This window comes from Suncus etruscus, chromosome 13, assembly GCF_024139225.1.
Source record: "Suncus etruscus isolate mSunEtr1 chromosome 13, mSunEtr1.pri.cur, whole genome shotgun sequence".
Classification (NCBI taxonomy): Eukaryota; Metazoa; Chordata; class Mammalia; order Eulipotyphla; family Soricidae; genus Suncus; species Suncus etruscus.
The window spans coordinates 15,767,214-15,783,397 of record NC_064860.1 but is presented as its reverse complement, the minus strand read 5'-3'; the positions used below and the strand labels follow the sequence as shown (position 1 = coordinate 15,783,397).

The following is a 16,184-nucleotide window of genomic DNA, read 5'->3' as shown; positions in this document are numbered from 1 at the left end:
AAGCTAGAGTTAATAATAGAGTGGCGGGGCCGGAGAGATAGCATGGAGGTAAGGCGTTTTGCCTTTCATGCAGGAGGTCATCGGTTCGAATCCCGGCGTCCCATATGGTCCCCTGTGCCTGTCAGGAGCAATTTCTGAACCTGGAGCCAGGAATAACTCCTGAGCACTGTCGGGTGTGACCCAAAAACCACAAAAAAATAAAATAAAATAAAATAAGAGTGGCAGGTGTGGGTGTGACTCTAAGAGTAGAACGAGAGGGATCTATATAATGGTAGGGAAGTTCTGTGTCTTGATGGTGGTAAGTAGTGGCACAAGTCTACAGACCATGGAATTACATATAGCAGTGTTTACTATAAAATGTTTATATATAAAATGTTGGATTTTTTTTACACATTATGTTATCTATTTAAATAACTGTAAGGCTATATTGTACCTTGTAATTTCACATAAAGGTATGAAATCCAGGCACTATATTTCTCTTAAATCTGGATATTTTTGTTAGTTTGTTTTGGGGCCACGCTTGGAGGTTCTCAGAGGTTACTTCTTGCGTGGCACTCAGGAATTACTCCTGGCAGTTTTGGGGGATCATATGCTGGGGGGTCAAATCCAGGTTGGCTGCATGCAAGGCAAACACCCTAGCCAGCCCCTAAACCTGGGTTTATTAAACAATCTATGTATTCGTTTTGTTACTTATAAACAAGATAATCAGTATCTACGCAGTTATAATCAAAAATAAAAAGCTAAAGAAGGTTGAAGTACCAGTATAACACTGTCTAAAATTCAAGAGGATTATGCTAAGTGACAAAAGACACAAAAGCTACATACTCAACTGTTTCAAATGTGCTTCGTAACCAAATGAGCAGAGGGAGGTAACATAAATAAACTACCCAAATATCTATAGTCCAGTGGTCCTCAAACTATGGCCACATATTGTATTTGTATCTGTTTTGTTTCTTCATTGCAAAATAAGATACATGCAGTGTGCATAAGAATTCGTTCATAAGTTTTGTTTTTACTATAGTCAGACCCTCCAATGGTCTGAGGGACAGTGAACTGGCCCCTTGTTTAAAACGTCTGAGGACCCCTGATTCTATACTATGTGTTCTCGATTTGTGTGGTCACAACCAACATCCTGAACTGCTTTTAGTTGGCTAATGCCAAACTGAGTAACTGACAAAAAAAATAACTAGCCAGCAATTTTTAAAAATCTCAATATAATGAAAGACAAAGAAAGTTCAAAACTATTACAGCTTAAGGGGCTGAAAGGTAGTAGTACAGTAGAGAAGGGTCTTGCCTTGGACATGGCCAACCCAGGTTTGATCCCCAGCATCCCGTAGGATCCCCCCAAGTCCACCAGGAGTAATTCCTGAGTGGAGAGCCAGGAATAACTCCTGAGCCCAGATGGGTGTGGCCCAAAAACAAACAAACAAAAACTATTACAGGTTCAGGAAATTCAAGAGACATGATAACTAAATGTAATACATGATCTTGGACTGCATTCTTATAAAAGAATATTACTGAATAGCTGAAAAATTAAATAACTCTAGAGTAAAGTGTTAGAATATCATAAAAACTGATTATACTTTTATTGTAACCAAGTCTAATTTCGAGAATTTGTTAGGTAGACCGGTTATTTAGGAAAATAACTTTATTCTGAAGAAATACACATATATAAGGGCTAATGATATATATATATATATATATATAGATCTATCTTGACATGTCCATGCATATGTATACAGTAGGCCTATATATAATTATGAATATCTCCTTTTAAAAGCGTTCAGAGGATGGAGAGATAGTACAGCTGGTAGGGTGCTTGCCTTGCATGCAGTCATCCCAGGCTCAATCCCTGGCATCCCATAAGGTCCCCCAAGTACTGCCAAGAGAAATTCCTGAGTGCAAAGCGCACCGTCAGGTATAGCCCCCAAACCAAAATAGTAAGAGTTCGTGAAAATTAATGATACACATAGTATTTATACAGAATGTACCTCAAAAAGTTAGGATGTACATAATTAGAAGGCTAACACAGATTCTAGTGCAATAATAAAAGAGTCACCTATTTCCTATCTCTAAGGTAAGTAGTAAGAGAAAATAGCATGGGGGGGGGTGGACCAGAGATAGCATAGAGGTAAGGCATTTTGCCTTGCATGCAGAAGGTTGGTGCTTCAAATCCCAGCATTCCATATGGTCCTCTGAGCCTGCCAGGAGTGATTTCTGAGCGTAGAGCCAGGAGTAACCCCTGAACACTGCCGGGTGTGACCCCAAAACAAAAAACAAAAAAAAGTATAGGTGCTATTTGGATATCATGACAAAAAAAGAGAAAGTGGTTAAAGAAATCAGGAATATCTTTAGTTTGTTGATAAGAGAAGGGCTGGGTAGCTGGGAAAGATAAGGGATTAGACTAGATTTCCAGAAGTTAGAATACTGAATACTTTAGGGAAAAATAAAAAAAGACTTGAGGGCCAAAGAAGTGAAAGGAATTCAAAGTACTGAGAATCAATACTGGCTACTACTAGATTAGTGTTTGGCTTTTGTCCCAAATGCCCTATGTTCTTCTCAGTGGGGTCAGCTTCTAAAGGCGCTGCACTTTCTAGAAAGCTTTTCCAGATTCCTCCTGCCGGAGAGTTAGAAACATTTTTCTGTAAAGTCCTACTGCCCACCTATGCCCTACTACATGTATCTGTCATCTAACCCATATAAAATGAACATGGTTGAAGACATTAATGACTCATCAGCACCTAACAAACTGGATGAGAATATAAGCCAAGTGAATAAAATCAATGTGATGAAAGAAAAAATAAGCATTACTTTCTGTAAAAGATTTGTGAAATCATCAAAAAATGAAGTTGACTCAGGATTCAAAGAATATAAAATAGGATTAATATCAAAGAGGCTTCTTCCGAGCAGATTTTAGTTAAAGAAATATGCTTACTGTACAGCAAGTTGCTGGCACACAGTTCCGTTCTCTGTTATCAGTTCATTCAGTTTTAATTCAAGATGAACTTTACCCTATAATGACAAAAAATTAAGATAGTCACCTACTTTTTACTATTTAAAACGTATTTTGTTACTTGAAGGTTTACAGTACTGTCAATGATAGTTTCATATATACTTTGTTCCAACACATACATCCCTGCCACCAGATTGTCCTCTTTCCTCCACCAATTTCCCAAGTACACTCCCTCTTCCCATCCACCCTTTTTCCCTTTACCCCAGATAAGCTGAACAACGTAGACCAACTCTCCAGTTTTCGTTGCCTTTGGGCCTTGCTGCTCCTTTACTATTTCTCTTTTTGTCCCACATATGTACCTCTCTGAGGAACTCCACTCAGGGGAGTCATCTCTTTTTTTGTTTTGTTTTGGGGTCACACCTGGCAGCGCTCAGGGATTACTCCTGGCTCCACGCTCAGAATCACTCCTGGCAAGCTCGGGTGACCATATGGGATGCCGGGATTCAAACCAATGATCTTCTGCATGAAAGGCCTTACCTCCATGCTATCTCTCCGGCCCCTGAATCATCTATTTTTGACAAGGGTATGCATTTTTATGTATTAAAAATGGTACCCGTAACAACTATGTACTAAATATTGGTGATCTTTAGCACATATTTTTGTTCCCACTAACACGATCTAAACTTGTTAAATTTAAGTTGACTAATATCAATATAGAACAAAATTTTGTTTTGATTTTGGATCACACAAAGAAGTGCTCAAGAGGTACTCCTGGCTCTGTGCTCAGAAAATGCGCCTGGCAGGCACAGGGGACCATATGGGATTCCAGGAATCGAACCCAGGTCTGTCCCAGGTCGGCTGTGTGCAAGGCAAAAGCCCTACCGCTGTGCTATCTTTCCGGCCCCTAGAACAAAATTTCCAAAGAAGCAAATATATCAAAGAAGGTATTCAAATTAGCAATTTTAAGCTTAAATCAACAAACACTTATGTATCTCAATTATCATAAGTGAAAATATTCATATTTATATTTTAGAAAAATTTGAAAGAACAAATCATAAAATGTTAAGAGTGCTTAACCCAGATAAACCCATCGATAAGAAAAGTAACATTAAGCCAAAGAAATTGTACAATTCTGAAACAGTAAAAGTAAGTTAAAGTTAGTTAGATCTCGTTTATCACTTCTTTTACAGTAACTAATCATGGGCTATCTACAGTGTTAGGAGTGGCTAGGAATCTATAGACATAAAATACAAAGGAATTCCGAGGTGGAGAAATAGTACTGCAGGTAAGGCACTTGCCTTGCATACGGCCTATGTAGGTTTGATCTCCAGCAGCCCACATAGTCTCAAACATCACCAGGAGTGATTTCTCTCCCTCCCTCCCTCCCTCCTTCCTTCCCTCCCTTCTTCCCTTTCTCCTTCCTTTCTCTTTCTCTCTCACCCTCCCCCACTCTCCTCTCTCTCTCCTCTCCCTCTCCTGCTCACATATACTATACCCAGCATGCTGAGGGGTCACTCCTGGCAGTGTTTGAGAGACTATATGTGGTACCAGAGATGAAATCTAGCTAAGTCATATGCAAGGCAAGTGACAGACCCACTATATTCTCTTCCCAGTCCAAAGAAGACTGCCTACCTTTTTCCAGTTGTATTTTTTATTTGGGGGAGATTCTGCAGGTACACAAGAACCATGTAAGGTTTGAACTCAGGTCTCCTGCATGTAAAATATGTGCTCCAATTTCCAGCCCATTGAACCCAGAGTCTAAAACCGAAGCTTAAAGCAATTTTACCATTTTATTTATGATGTCTGATAGTAATTATAGGCTAACAGCACTTCTAAAATCTGTCATACAATGTCTAGGGATTGTTCTAATTCTAAAACAATCAAAAACATTAGAAAAAGAGGGATAGCATGGAGGCAAGGTGTTTGCCTTGCATGCAGAAGGACAGTGGTTCGAATCCTGGCATTCCATAGGGTTCCCCCAAGCCTGCCAGGAGCGATTTCTGAGTGTAGAGCCAGGAATACACCCTGAGCAATGCCAGGTGTGACCCCACCTCCCCCCCAAAAAAGAAAAATGTTTATCAATCTGATGTAAAACTAAAATCACAGAATTGTATCAAGTCAAGCCTAGATATAAGATATTTGATGTGGGCCCGGAGAGATAGCACAGCGGCGTTTGCCTTGCAAGCAGCCGATCTAGGACCAAAGGTGGTTGGTTCGAATCCCGGTGTCCCATATGGTCCCCCGTGCCTGCCAGGAGCTATTTCTGAGCAGACAGCCAGGAGTAACCCCTGAGCATCACAGGGTGTGGCCCAAAAACCAAAAAAAAAAAGAAAAAGATATTTGATGTTAAACTACCAGGATCATTACCATTAAGTCAAAGACTACATAGTATGTTTATTACACCTAATGGCTGTTAAATAGAACATTCTTTTATTATTATTATTATTTTTTTTGGGGGGGGGGGGTTGGGTCAGAAATTGACCCTGGCAGGCACAGGGGACCATATGGGATGCCAGGATTCAAACCACTGTCCTTCTGCATGAAAGGCAAATGCCTTACCTCCATGCTACCTCTCCAGCCCCAAATAGAACATTCTTTTGTTATTAGTCAACAATAACATACTTGTGTATTAACCTGGTTAGAAAGAGTGGGGAAAGAACAGGTAGACAGACTGGTACTATTACTAAGGTGGAACTAAAATTAAAAAGCACTGAGTAAAATTAAGGGAATTATTTCTAAAATACAAAACACTATCTTAGACACATAATATGACTATGACCACAATACTTAGCAGAAGAACCAGTTCTCAAATATGGTGTACATCAATTTGTAAAAGAATATACACACATGTACACATATGCATATGTATGCATTTAGGCCAAAACAACGAAGGAAGTTGTATACCTTTAGCTGAGAGACTTTCATAGATTTGCTATTTACTCATCTAAAGTTTAAGGTTCAACCAACATCAAATAACTCAATAAACCCTCAGCCAATGGCTAATAACACCATTGTGAGATATACCAACTTTCACAAAGTTTCTGTAACTGAACTAATTTTTTTTAATTTTGCTATTGTATTGTAACAAGCAATATCAAATAAATTATTTTGTGCCTGCTAAGGGGAGAGAGAACACAACTGGGGATGATTGGTGGAAGGAAAGTCATGCTTGTGGCAGGATTGATAAATGGAAGGTTGAAAGCCAAGTATATTATGATTAACTTTGCAAATCAGTGTTTAAATAAAGGTAGAAGAGAAAAGAAAAAGAGTATGTCGTGGATACAAACAAATAGAGAAAGTTTTAGCAAAAATAGGTTTACAGGAGATGTGGCTGCTAGAGCAAATTGATGGGTCAAAACAGTAGCTAAGACTGACGCTCCCAAACTTAATTTAGCCCTTAGAAAACTACCTGAAAATCTATTCTTTCTTTTAAGCAACAAAACAGGAAGTGCCACCACTGCCCCAGCTACTTCTACTCCCCTAAACTGTCCCAGCAACCCCTTACACCGCAGGGACTGGGGGACACAATTGCCTATTGTGGCAGACAAATGGTAGGGAGCTAAGGGTGTATCTCAGTGGTAAAGTATATACCTTGCATCTGAGATCCTAGTTTCAATTCCTGGCATGGAAAAACAAAACTGTCAACTATCCCCCCCTTCAGATAAATGAAAAATCCAGCAAATAGCTAGAAAACAAAAAAAAATTATTTTTTGTTTTTGGTCACTCCCAGCAGCACACAGGGGTTAGTACTAGCTCTGCACTCAGAAATCACCATTCCTGGCAGGCTCAGGGACCACATGGGATGCTGAAGATTGAACCCTGGTCGGTCACATGCAAGGCAAACGCCCTTCCCACTGTGTTATCACTCTTGCCCCAAAATGAATGAAAATTTTAAATGAAAAATAAAAAGCTAAAATGAAAGTATATTTAATAGCAAAAGAGTCAATAGTTCTGGGCTGGCTAGAAACTGGCTGGGAAAAACACCTACAGTGAGGTACTGAGTGGGAGTAAGTGTAAGTGATATGAGATGTGGAAAAGTGCTTGACTAGTAAGGAGACTGGGGCTCCAGAAGAAACAGACCTGGAAACACCCCAGAAGGACTGATGTAAGGAAGCCCAGATGCAGTCAAAATATAACAAAAGTGCTGAAAACAGAAATGAAAGGGAATATCTTTTTTTGTTTGTTTGTTTTGTTTTGGAGGCACACCCACTGACACTCAGGGGTTACTCCTGGCTATGCGCTCAGAAATCGCTTCTGGCTTGGGGGTACCATATGGGACACCGGGGAATTGAACTGCGGTCCATCCTAGGCTAGCGCTTGCAGGCAGATGCCTTTCCTCTAGCTCCACTGCTCTGACTCTGAAAGGGAATATCTTTAAGATGGCTAGAAGAGAAAGAGATATCTACACTCAAGTGACTAACAATAAAATTCTGACAAAGAAACTGTAGATAAGTTATGTGTGCTGTGATTTGGTCTACAAATGTGTGCTAGTTATTCAGTCTCCTAAGGAAGGTTCAATGATTAACTGATAACTTTTATATAGGTCAGAATATATTAGAGGATTAGATTGCTGAAACTATAGTCTACACTTTTTTTTTTTTTGGTTTTTGGGCCACACCCAGTGATGCTCAGGGGTTACTCCTGGCTATGCGCTCAGAAATTGCTCCTGAATTGGGGGACTATATGGGATGCCAGGGATCGAATTGAGGTCCCTCCTAGTTAGCGCATGCAAGGCAGACGCCCTACCACTTGTGCCACTGCTCTGGCCCCTGAATGTTTTTCTTGACATTTCTCTGGCCCCTCCTTTTTCATTTAATTAGCCCTGGCTATGTTATATGAAATCACATCACATCAATTTAAGAACATATTATCCAAATATTGTTCAAAGACGGTATTTTATGTTCATTATGTTTTAATTACTTTAAAACTTCACATGGAAATGTGATTTTATATTCAGTGTATTCTTTTTTTTTTGGTTTTTGGGTCACACCCAGCAGTTCTCAGGGGTTACTCCTGGCTCCACGCTCAGAAATCGCTCCTGGCAGGCTTGGGGGACCATATGGGAAGCCGGGATTCGAACCGATGAACTTCTGCATGAAAGGCAAATGCCTTACCTCCATGCTATCTCTCCAGCCCCTCAGTGTATTCTTTTGAGGGAGTACACTTGACGGTGCTCAAGGCTTACTCCTGACTCAGGAATCACTAATGGCACTCTTGGGGGACCATATGGGATACTAGGGATTAAACCCAGGTTGATGTGCAAGGTAAGTACCCTATTCACTCTATCTCTCTAGCCTTAGTCACATTTTTTTTTTTTTTTTTTGGTTTTTGGGCCACACCCTGTGACGCTCAGGGGTTACTCCTGGCTATGCGCTCAGAAGTTGCTCCTGGCTTCTTGGGGGACCATATGGGACGCCGGGGGATCGAACCGCGGTCCGTCCTAGGCTAGCGCAGGCAAGGCAGGCACCTTACCTCCAGCGCCACCACCCGGCCCCTAGTCACATATTTTTAAAAAAATATTTTCATGGGGCCGGGTGGTGGCACTGGAGGTAAGGTGCCTGCCTTGCCTGCGCTAGCCTAGGACGGACCGCGGTTCGATCCCCCGGCGTCCCATATGGTCCCCCAAGAAGCCAGGAGCAACTTCTGAGCGCATAGCCAGGAGTAACCCCTGAGCGTCACAGGGTGTGGCCCAAAAACCAAAAAAAAAAATATTTTCACAATATAAATAATAGATGAAAATCATTTTATTGGTTTTTATCACAATACACTAAAAATCTTTTTTTTTTTTTTTTTTTTTTGGTTTTTGGGGTCACACCTGGCAGCGCTCAGGGGTTACTCCTGGCTCTATGCTCAGAAATTGCTCCTGGCAGGCTCGGGGACCATATGGGATGCCGGGATTCAAACCACTGTCCTTTGCATGCAAGGCAAATGACCTACCTCCATGTTATCTCTCCGGCCCTGAGGGAAAAAATGCTTGTTTGAATAGGTATGTCAGAGGCTATATTACTTTTTAAAAATCTGTCATTTCTGGCACAATCCAGAAATTCAAGATAAGCTTGTTGGTAAAGACTTATTAACCTAAATAATTAATATCAAAAGGACATGACTGACAGTACAGCTGGCTTTACTGCTTGTATTAAATTGTGTAAGGCAAACACTCTTAGTCAAATGAACACCAACTTCTGCAGATATCTGGTTTAATTGCTCTTGTGAAAAGCCATGCCTTTTTACCATACCATCTAGAAAATAAGGGAAAAAACCATAAGTGAGTGATAAATTCCAGGAGCTAAGAGTAGGGCTCCAGATCAATGAAGTCAGAGGATGATTTATAGGAAGAAGCATAATCATGGTCATTTCACGTGCACAGCAAAGAAGAAAAAAGGAATCCAAATGAAATAGGATAGAAGGCCTGGAACAAAAAGTAGAATGTAGAAAGACTTCTAAAAGCATAAACTGTCAATGAACTCTGTGAGAGGAGGCCCAAGAGACATGGGGAACAAGAAAACCAATGGTATTCATACTCAATCTGCTGAAGGGTCTGAGGTCAAGTTAGAGCAGGTTAAGAAGAACAAGGTCCACTACAGGGTAAAAAACAACCCACCTAAATGTATAAAAGTGGACTTGTGGGGCCGGAGAGATAGCATGGAGGTAAGGCATTTATTTGCCTTGCATGCAGAAGGATGGTGGTTCAAATCTCGGCATCCCATATGGACTCCTGAGCCTGCCAGGAGCGATTTCTGAGCATAGAGCCAGGAAGAACCCCTGAGCGCTGCCGGGAGTGACCAAAAAAACAAAACTAAACAAAAAGTTAACTTGTGAATATTAGCGATAACGCTATGAATGGCTTCAACTAAAAATGGTTAAAATATTACAGTAGGGCCAGGCCAATAGCACAGTGGTATGGAATTTGCCTTGCACGTGCTGACCCAGGACAGACCTAGATTCAATCCCCAGCATCCCATATGGTTCCCCAAGTCAGGAGTGATTTCTGAGCGCATAGCCAGGAGTAACCTCTGAGCATCCTTGGGTGTGACCCCAAATAAAAAACAAACTATACATACATATATAGTAATAGTAAAGCAACTGGGAAACAATTTAAGATAAAACAACTCAGGGGTTACTCCTGGCTCTATGTTCAGAAATCACTCCTGGCAGGCTCAGGGGACCATATGGGATGCCGGCACTGACCTTCTGCATGCAAGGCAAACGCCTTACCTCCATGCTATCTCTTCGGCCCCCAAGATAAAACAATTCTTAAAAATTTTCAAAGGCTTTGGTGTGAGACTCACCTTACTATACTACTAGAATTTTCATCTGGGGGAAGAATGTTTCTACACAGTAATTACAGAAGTGAAGAGAATTTGATACACTGAGGTTTTCATTTCACAGATGAGAATCTATCTGCAGACAACAATAAGTCAGTGAATCTTGGTGGACAAATGCAGTAAGTGGCAGAGCTAGGAACTCAAATATTTCCCCACGTACAGAAGAGATAGTAATCATTTCTTTCATCTAAATACCTTTCTGCAAGATCAGAGTCCTGACCTAGATGAATGACTGACAGTGACTTCATCCTCAATCATACCAGATTAGACTGTGGGAGACAGCTCCCCCAAATCTGGTCAAATTATTGCCCTAAACTGTGGAAAAGAAATGAGTCAGACCTTAAGAGAGTGAGCAGCTAAATAATCATGAAGTTTCAAAAGCTGATGTGGCCATTTTCTCAGTTGCAGGTTTACAGAGAAGCAGAAGTCAGACACACAAGTCTCATTAGGCAAACAAGCAGAATACAAGATCTCATTAGTAGATTGAATGTTTTTCTTTTTTTCGGTTTTTGGGCTACACCTGGTGACGTTCAGGGTTACTCCTGGCTATGCGCTCAGAAATCACTCCTGGCTTGGGGGACCATATGGGATGCTGGGGGATCGAACCATGTCTGTCCTAGGTTAGCGTGTGCAAGGCAGACGCCCTACCGCTTGCACGACTGCTCTGGCCCTGAATGTTTTTTTCTTGACCTTTCATTTTGCCAAATGAAGTTGTAATGAGACCAAATAAAGCATCAACTATTCATTTGGCAATTTAAAAAGGAAAGAAAAAAATCAACTTATTTACATTTAACGGACACATGAGTACAGAGAGATGGATCAATGGGTCTCAGTTTCCATTATGTGTCTCTTAGGATGTCTTCTGCTGTATTGAATTAGGCCCACCCTTTTCTTTGGGGGAGGAGGTGGAGTAGCTATAATTGGTAGTGCTCAGAGCTTACTCCTGGCTCTGTGCTCAGGGATCTACTACTGGTGGTGCTTGGAGAAACATATGCAGTGCTAGGAAGGGGCACTCATGTGCCTAAATCCCGTATGATCTCTTTAGTCCCCTCAAATTTCATTCTTTTTGTTTTGGGACCACACCTCTGCACTCAGGAATCAGTCCTGATAGTGCTTGGAGGCCCAAATGGAATGTTTTTTGTTTTCTTTTTTTTTTTGGTTTTTGGGCCACACCCGTTTGACGCTCAGGGGTTACTCCTGGCTATGTGCTCAGAAATCGCCCCTGGCTTGGGGGGACCATATGGGACGCCGGGGGATCGAACCGCGGTCCGTTCCTTGGCTAGCGCTTGTAAGGCAGACACTTTACCTCTAGCGCCACCTTCCCAGCTCCCCAAATGGGATGTTAAAGATAGAATACAGTCAATCGAATGCAAAGCAAGCAGTCTATCCACTGTTGCATCTCTCTGGCCCCTCAAACTATATGTTACGGAGAAAATAATCATTCACCTGATTCCAAATGCAAATCAACTATTTTATGAAATCTCCAACCTAATACAAACTATCTACCCGATATTTTATGAAATCTTTTCTAAGACAATTTGTACTATAAGAAGTACATACATTGTTTTATTTTGTAGCTTTTTGTGTTGTCCCTTTTTGGAACACATCCAGAGGTACACATACCTCAGGGTCACTCCTGGCAGCATTCAGGGGGTCACCCATGTGGGAAATATGCACTCCAGCCCTCTGAGCATTGTCGAGGGCCTAAGATCTATTTCTCTAAGAACCTGACCCCAAGTCTGCAACTCCTCATACAGCCTTACAGTTTTCTGCTCATAGTTGCCATAGCAGAATTTCCTCACACATCATAAAGCCCCCTCCTCTTTCCCAGCTAATCTGAGTAGACTCTTGTTCCATATACTAAGGGATTCCGTAAGTCCTTGATGGCCACGCGTGCCAGCGGTGGCACACAAAGGCCTTGCAGCTGGCACTCGGGAAGGGGTCTGCAATTAACATATGCAGCGTGGTGGGAGGCGAGTATGCCGGTGTCTGCTTTGCAGCTCACCTGGCAACAGGGCCGGACTGACCATTGGGAAGACCAGACATTGTGCGGCAGTTTGGGCACTCGGGCTCAAAATCACTGATCACTGCCCTAAGTGATCACCTAATTGATAATTTGAGATCTGGAGTCAGACATGATCTTTAAGAAATCAAAACTTAGTAGTTCCCTAATTTGGGAGATGTTATTTAACCTCCATGAACCCATTTTTCTTATTTGTAAATGGAGATAATACTCTTTACCTACCTGAGGACCAAATGAGATAAGTACATTAAGAATTTTGTACTGGGCTTGGAGAGATAGCACAGCGGTGTTTGCCTTGCAAGCAGCCGATCCAGGACCAAAGGTGGTTGGTTCGAATCCCGGTGGCCCATATGGTCCCCCCATGCCTGCCAGGAGCTATTTCTGAGCAGACAGCCAGGAGTAACCCCTGAGCACTGCCGGGTGTAAGCCAAAAACCAAAAAAAAAAAAAAAAAAAAAACCTTAATATTTACCTGAACCTCTGAATTGGAGTCAACAGGTTGTAGTGAAAACCAAGTTTCTTTGCCACTGTGATTACATAAGTCTTCTTTTTTGATGGCTACTTTTCCTATAGAAAATAATGTAAAAAAAACATTTTATTAAATTATTAGAACTGTTATGTGTAATGCACTAAAAGTATCTTGAAGCGATTACCTATTGATATTCAAAAATGCAGTTTCTATCACTTATTTTTTTATTTTTCTATAATTTCAAGAAGGAAAACGTTCCAATTCCCTTGGGCCTACAGAGATCCTTCTTGAGGTTATTTTAAATCAAGAAATTAGAAAAAAAACAACAAGTTTTATTTACACACAACTGAAATTTTTTAGAAAATACTCAGATTCTGGGCCCGGAGAGAAAGCACAGTGGCATTTGCCTTGCAAGCAGCCGATCCAGGACCAAAGGTGGTTCGAATCCCGATGTCCATATGGTCCCCCGTGCCTGCCAGGAGCTATTTCTGAGCAGACAGCCAGGAGTGACCCCTGAGCACTGCCGGGTGTGGCCCCCCCCCCAAAAAAAATACTAAGATTCACATTTTTATCCAGACTTAAAAAGCAATTAACAAGAATAGTGCAAACTAATCCTCTTAATCCTTTAACACTATGAGTAAATAAAATGTTCTGTCTGAGCAGATATATTTGCATTTAATGAGCTTATGGTTCCAATTAAGAGAAAAAGAAAAACAATACCATAAATCACTAATAAAACTGAAAAAAAGACCTGAAGATCATGGGAGATTAAGACAATAATTTTATTTAAATTTGCTCTTTATCAAGACACTGTAAATAATACTTCATTATATTGTTTCAACTCATACAGTCAGAGGGGGAAGTAAAAAGAAATAGAAATCAAGGCAGTTCCCTACAGAGTTTCTACCTCTCCGTGAAAAGATACAGTACAATGAACAAAGTAGTAGGAGAGGAAGAAACAAAAATGTTCCTATTATAAAGAAGCCTTTGCCATGTTGATACAAATCATTTCCTTCCTCAATTCAATTTTAAGTAGGCAAAGTTTTGCATGTAAGTGACAATTTACTCCAAGATTCTACATGAAAGCTTCAACCAAGAACATAAACAATGCTGAAAATAATTTGCCTTTTTTTAATCAAATATGAATTTTCCTTTTAAATACCTTATTTTTGGTAAATTTAAAGCACAGGTAAGTACCACGTTTACTGTAATAATTATTCCTATGCCTAAGAATATTCCCACTAAATGTAGAAATTTTTCTTTCTTTTTTTTTTTTTTTTTTGGTTTTTGGGTCACACCTGGCAGCGCTCAGAGGTTACTCCTGGTTCTTGCTCAGAAATCATCCCTGGCAGGCACAGGGGACCCTATGGGATGCCGGGATTCGAACCACCGTCCTTCTGCATGAAAGGCAAACACCTTACCTCCATGCTGTCTCTCCGGCCCCTAAATGTAGAACATTTTAATATGACTCAACTAAGGAAAATTCTTGTATCAAGTGATTTGTTTTCCAGTATGACTATTGAATAATTTTTTTATTTAAAATACTACCATAAATTCTATATTGAAAATAAAAAAGATGACTTTTAGAAATCAAAGCCTGAATTTAAATTATAACCAAGAAATGTACAAAGACTTTGATATCATACATAAAAGCAAAACTGAAGTCTGAGTGATAACACAGCAGAGAAGGCACTTCCGTTGCATGCGGCCCACTTGGCCAACTCAGGTTCGATTCCTGGCATCACATATAATCCCCAGAGCCTGCCAAGAGTGATTTCTTTTTTTTGTTTGTTTGTTTTTTGGGGTCACACCTGGCAGCTTCAGGGGTTACTCCTGGCTCTGTGCTCAGAAATCGCTCCTGGCAGGCTCAGGGGACCATATGGGATAACAGGATTTAAACCATCGACCTTCAGCATGCAAGGCAAATGCTATCTCTCCGGCCCCGCCAAGTGATTTCTAAGTATAGAGCCAGGAGTAACTCCTGAGCACTGCTGAGTATGCCCCATCCAAATTATAAACCTTTTCTTAAAAAGTAGTTGGGGGTCTAGGGACAAGTCCATGGAGAACATATGATCACAAATCATCCTGTGATTCCACATAACACCTCAACCAAGCATGTCTGAGTAAGCAAGGCAACAAAAAGGAATCTGACCCCCAGTCAGCACAACTGTATATACACTAAAATCAAATGTTACTGACTCCAGTCACTGTAACAATGAAGGAAAAGGAGGGGAAAAGAGGTAACTGCCAATTAAAGCAACAATGTCAAGAGTCAGCCTCTCTCCAGCCCTTATTCTACTCATCCTCTCTCTAGTGGTGAACACTTAAAGATCTTGACTTCTGCCCTACACCTGTGACTCTTCTCAGCTTCTTAAGAAGATCCTCATTTCCCACTAAAGTCTCATTTTCTCTACATCCCTTCTTACCTATGCCCAGGACTATTTTCCCCAGGAAAAACTAATGCCTCTTCCTTTTGTAGGAGGAAAAGGGATGGGGAAGTAGACCAAACCACAGTCAACCAAGGTGACCACCAAAATAAGATGCTCCTCAAGTTTGAAACCAGTCTTCCTCTTTTCATTCTAGCTCTCTCAAAATGCTTCTGTTATGTTTCTTTTAGTAAGTGACAGCTACACGAACAAAAGGCTTTTTTAAATTAATTTTTTTAATTTTTTGGATCACATTTGGCAATGTTTGCAATTTACTTCTGGCTCTGCACTCAGGAATCACTTCTGGCAGTACTTTAGGGACCATATATGGGATGCCAGGGATTGACCCCAGTTGGTTGTATGCAAAGCAAGCATCTTATCCACTCCAGCTTAAAAGAGTAAGATTTCTGTTTGTTCATTTCTGGCCAGACTTGGCTGTATTCATGAGACTATATGGGATGCCGGGAGTTGAAACGGGGTCAATTACATGCAGGAGAGCGTCTTAACCTGTGCTCTCTCTTCACCCTCTTAACCAAAGCATTTTTAACTATTTCCATTCTTTGTGTTACTGCCCTTATTCCTAGACCCTAACTCCAATGTGAAGCTACTACCAGAGCACACTCCCTCATCTACATTTCCACTGTTGGTACTCTATTATTAATTTTATTTGATAATAGCCTTCTTATTGGTCCCTCTGTCTCTGATCTCCTCCTAACCCAAACCATAAAGTATAGATTACATATTTATTTATTTATTTTTGGTTTTTGGATCATACCCAGCAGCGCTCAAGATCTGGATCTACTCCTGGATCTACGCTCAGAAATCGCTCCTGGCAGGCTCGTGGGACCATATGGGATGCCGGGATTTGAACTACGATCCTTCTGCATGCAAGGTAAATGTCCTACTGCTGTGCTATCTCTCTGGCCCACATATTTATTTTTTAACATTTATTTATTTATTTATTTATTTATTTATTTATTTATTTATTT

At 40.8% G+C, this 16,184-nt stretch overlaps 1 protein-coding gene across 1 annotated transcript in view; it reads right to left on the bottom strand.

Moving 5' to 3' along the window:
- Positions 1 to 16,184, bottom strand: part of RASA2 (RAS p21 protein activator 2) — a 101,806-nt gene that overhangs the window by 55,059 nt on the left and 30,563 nt on the right. Inside the window, exons 4-5 of the mRNA XM_049785337.1 lie at positions 12,773 to 12,867; positions 2,936 to 3,012 (exon numbers count right to left, since the gene is read on the bottom strand). Of these exons, the coding sequence (XP_049641294.1) occupies positions 2,936 to 3,012; positions 12,773 to 12,867 (172 nt within the window). The remainder of the gene's footprint in view (positions 1 to 2,935; positions 3,013 to 12,772; positions 12,868 to 16,184) is intronic.